The following is a 5000-nucleotide window of genomic DNA, read 5'->3' on the forward strand; positions in this document are numbered from 1 at the left end:
CTCTCTCTCTCTCTCTCTCTGTCACGGGCACTCTATGTCTCCCCCCATATATCTTTCTCCATTCCACATCTCTCTTCCCTCATCTATCTATCTATCTATCTATCTATCTATCTATCTATCTATCTATCTATCTATCTATCTATCTATCTATCTATCTATCTATCTATCTATCTATCTATCTATCTATCTATCTATCTATCTATCTATCTATCTATCTACCTACCTACAGGATGTCCAGAGGGTCAGCATCCCTGCGGGTAGTTTGGCGTTGGCCAAGGCGGATGACAAGGATGGGGGCGATGCGGCGGCGGCTCAGGAGGTGGGCTGGATGACCTCGGTCAAGGACTGGGCAGGAGTCATGATCTCCGCCCAGACGCTCACCGGACGCGTCCTGGTAAGACGGAATGTCCCAGAACCAAACACACACAAATATTCGCAAGTGTACGTACACATGTAGCGTGTACACCCGCACACGTACGTACGCACGCACCCACACACACAGGCACACACATATGCACACACACACAGTGTGATGGACTGGCCATCACTAGGGTTGTGGGTGTGCTGTTACTGTCACACCAAGGAGCTTGGCTCTTTGGTGTAGCAGTCAGAGGCCTAGTACGCTACCACAGAAGGTCTAGGTTCAAGTCACGGTAGGGTAACTCTACATCCGGTTGCCACACACACACCTGCATTGCACTACTATTCAGGATTTGTGGGTTATGTCTACTTTTCTGTTTGAATGTCCATATCTTACAGTATCACCAAATATTTGTGCAACAATCCATATTTTACAGTTACTGGGAGTATAGTGCATCAGATTTGAATGCAGTTGAGCATTATTATATCACACAACATCATGCATATTATATCACACAATCACATAGGCAAGTGTTTCCTAACTTTCATCCTCTGGTGTACCCCCTCAGCCTTTTTGTAATGCCAGTGCTAAAGTCACTGGTGTCGGGTCCTGGCTTCTCAACTGACACCTCAGGCCTATCACCACCTGATCCCAATTAACACATGACATCGCTCGTGTAGATCAGCTGGTTAGCATAAACTCAGACTATGCCAAGGCCACAGGCCACGGGTTTGATGCCCATGGGAGTATGACCTGTTGACATTAGCAAGCATGGAAGCCGACAGTGTGGGAGGGACAAAGGGGTCAGTTGTCCTGGGCCTGGCCAATGCTTTCAGCTGCCCTGCATACCAACACTAGCAAGCAGGTAAACCGACAGGAGGAGAAGGAGAGTGGGGGCCTAGTATTGAGCGCTAATTACATTATGGGGTGAGGGGGCCCCTTCAGATAACTTTGTCCTGGGCCCGATTCAAAGCCCAGGAGTCTGACCTTTTGACGCTAGCAAGGCTTTTGACCATGTTGGATATAAAGCTGCAATGTAAGGCAGGGTGTTCTTGTGGATTGACAGAACGTAAACGTCTAAATGTGGACTGGCTACGTAACACTGTTGGTTTACATGTAAGCCCAGCTTTCAACATGGCACAGCTGTGACACTGCTTGGGTGTCCACATTGCAAATTACTGTGTTAAAGCTGCCACCAGTACGTTTGCCCATTGACATACAGTATGTAAAGCCTTGATTCTGGAATTTTGGAAGATTACATGAATTAACAGAGATCCCAATGTTGTCTCGTCCTCCAAAAGGCCAGCAAAGTTGTGTGATTGGGCACCTACCCACACTCCATGATCCGGGTTTGATTGAACTGACCAAGGTAGCGCTGAAATTTTGCAATCAAGACTACAAGTTTTAGCGGGAGCTAAAGAACTCTTCCATTCAGAATCCCATGCCAGATCAAGGAAATATGTCTAAGCAGTTGCGATTGAACTGTTTCTTGTGGCTGGAAAAGGGAAAAAAAGATGCACAGATGACCAGTGCAGAGTTAGGTAGACAAACATGCATGCACACGCACACGCACACGCACACACACGCACGACGCACGCACGCACGCACACACGCACGCACACACAAACACACACACACAAACCAGTGTGGTACGACACAGGTATTTTACACATTCAAACATGTACACACACAAGCACACACGTGCGTGCACACACACACACACACACACACACGGACACAAATGCACACACACACACACACACACTGACACAAATGCGCGCGCGCACGCACACACACACACACACGGACACAAATGCACACACACACACACACACACACACACACACACACACACACACACACACACACACACACACACACACACACACACACACACACACACACACACACACACACGGACACAAATGTACACACACACACACACAAACACACACTGCCTCTTTGCAGAACCATCTTACAGCATGACTAGCAAAGACCTTTGCGTCCTCAGAAAAAGCAAATTGAACTTACAGTACCCTCTACTTATCTTGTGAATTCTTCTTGCAACTGCCATCTACACAAACAGCTTACATTACACAATGACTTGGGCCAGCAATTATGCCGTATGGGCAGTTGGCCAGAGTGGAGATGCGGCGAAGGATGACTGATATTTACTGATATTTATAACTTGCAATAACATGCACGGTTTAATAGCCCACCCTAGTCCCCCAGTGGCAGATGCTATGTAATTTGAACTGCCAAAACAAGAGCTGGACACACTTCTGAAGCATGAGTAATGATACTTTGCTCTACGCTTGCTTATGAAGATGCTGTCTGTCTGTCTGTCTGTCTGTCTGTCTGTCTGTCTGTCTGTCTGTCTGTCTGTCTGTCTGTCTGTCTGTCTGTCTGTCTGTCTGTTTTTTGTTTCTGTCTGCCTGTAAGTCTGTCTGTCTGTCTTTCTGGCAGCTGCCCGCCCGCCATTCACACGCACGCACGCACGCACGCACGCACGCACGCACGCACGCACGCACGTAAACATGCAGGCACGCACGCACGCATGCACGCACACACAATCTCATTCTCTCTCTCTCTCTCTCTCCCTCTCGCTGTCTCTCTCTCTATTGCTGTGTTGCATGTATAGTCTCTTTTCATGCGCCCACACACACACACACACACACACACACAACACAAACACACACACACACACACACACACACACACACACACACACACACACACACACACACACACACACACACACACACACACACACACACACACTGGTTAAATTGTGCGTTGGGATTAAGGGAAGATTTACCACTGTGAGATTAGTCGGACCTCATCACTCTGCCCTGTACCGACCCCCCACCATCTCCATCACACACACATACACATACATACACACACCTACACACACACACACACACACACACACACACACACACACACACACACACACACACGCACGCACACACACACACACACACACACACACACACACACACACACACACACACACATATATACAGTCCCAGGAAAAAGTTTGTACACCCTTTGACATTTCTTACATTTCTGTCAAAATTGGTCATAAAACATAGTCTGATCTTTCCAGAAATCACAAGAAGGAACAACCAGAGTCTGCTTTAACTAATTCAACCCAAACATTTACAAGTTTTCATATTTTCATTGGCCATAAGATGTAAACATTCACAGGACAGCAAGGCATAAGTAAGTACACCCTTGCATTCAATAGGTTTTAACCTTAAGTTAGTCGCAATAACCTCAACCAGATGTTTCCTGTAGTTGCAGATCAGATTAACAAAACAATCTGGATGTGTCTTGTCTCCCTCTTCTTTAGAAAACTGCCCTTCTTCAGCAAGGTTTCTGGGATATCTTTAGTGAATAGCTTTCTTGACTTCATGCCATATCATCTGAAATGTTTTTTGTCAGAGCTTTGACTGGGCTATTCCAGAATGTGTATTTCATTCTTATGAAGCAATTCAAATGTCAATTGCCTCTAAAATATGGGTAGTTGTCCCATTTCAGCACCCATCCTCTTGTGTGCCTCAACTGTGTGACAGACTACCTCACATTTTTTCTGTAAAATATCTCAATAAACTTCTGAGTTCATTGTTCCACTGATAATAGCTAACTGACAAGGGCCTGAGGCACCAAGGTAGCTGCATATAATGATGCTGCCGCCACCATACTGAAAAGTGGAGATGATGTTTTGGTGAAGGTGTGGTTCTCCAGTTCTCCTCCAAACATGATACTATGTGTTCCCCTGAAAAATTCAACTTTAGTTTCAACGTTGGTCTACTGAATATTTAGCAGTAATTTTATGAAGCATATAAATGCTTTTTCGCAAACCTCAAAGTTGCAGCAATATTTTTTTGGACAGAAACCCCAATAATTTTAGATTGGCAGAATGAACCCCATTTTTAGCTTTTCTTGGTTACATCTCCACATCTGAGTATGGTGGCGGGAGCATCATTATATGCGGCTACCTTGCTGCCTCAGGCCCTTGAAAGTTTGCTACTATCAGTGGAGCAATGAACTCAAGTTTATTGTGATATTTTACAGAAAAAACGTTAGGAAGTATGTCACACAGTTGAAGCACACAAGAGGATGGGTGCTGAAATGTGACAACAACACATACTTAAGAAGCAAATCGACATTAGAATGGCTTCATAACAATGAAGTACACATTCTGGAATAGCCCAGACAAAGCCCTGACTAAAAACAATTGAGATTATATGGCATGAAGTCAATAAAGCTATGCACTCCAGACATCCCAGAAACCTTGATGACGAGAGGCAGTTCTCTAAAGAAGAGGGAGACAAGATACATCCAGATTGCTTTGTTAATCTGATCTGCAACTACAGGACAAGTCTGGTTGAGGATATTGCAACTAACTGAGGGTTAAAACCTATTTAATGCAAGGGTGTACTTACTTATGCCTTGCTCTCCTGTGAATGTTATAGCCTTATGGCCAATAAAAATATGAAAACATGTAATTGTTTGTGTGGAATTAGTTAAAGCAGACTCTGATTGTTCCTTCTTGAGATTTCCGGGAAGATCAGACCATGTTTTATGATCTATTTTGACTGAAAAGTAAGAAATTTCAAAGGGTGTACAA

General features: G+C 44.8%; 1 protein-coding gene across 3 annotated transcripts in view; it reads left to right on the top strand.

Annotated features, from left to right (window-relative positions):
• LOC134467790 (calcium-activated potassium channel subunit alpha-1a-like) overlaps window positions 1-5000 on the top strand; it is a 189927-nt gene that overhangs the window by 45896 nt on the left and 139031 nt on the right. For all 3 annotated transcript variants that reach the window (XM_063221724.1, XM_063221726.1, XM_063221725.1), the window contains exon 2: window positions 230-394. In XM_063221724.1, coding sequence (XP_063077794.1) covers window positions 230-394 — 165 coding nt within the window. The remainder of the gene's footprint in view (window positions 1-229; window positions 395-5000) is intronic.

Source organism: Engraulis encrasicolus, chromosome 17 (assembly GCF_034702125.1).
Source record: "Engraulis encrasicolus isolate BLACKSEA-1 chromosome 17, IST_EnEncr_1.0, whole genome shotgun sequence".
NCBI classification, from domain to species: Eukaryota; Metazoa; Chordata; class Actinopteri; order Clupeiformes; family Engraulidae; genus Engraulis; species Engraulis encrasicolus.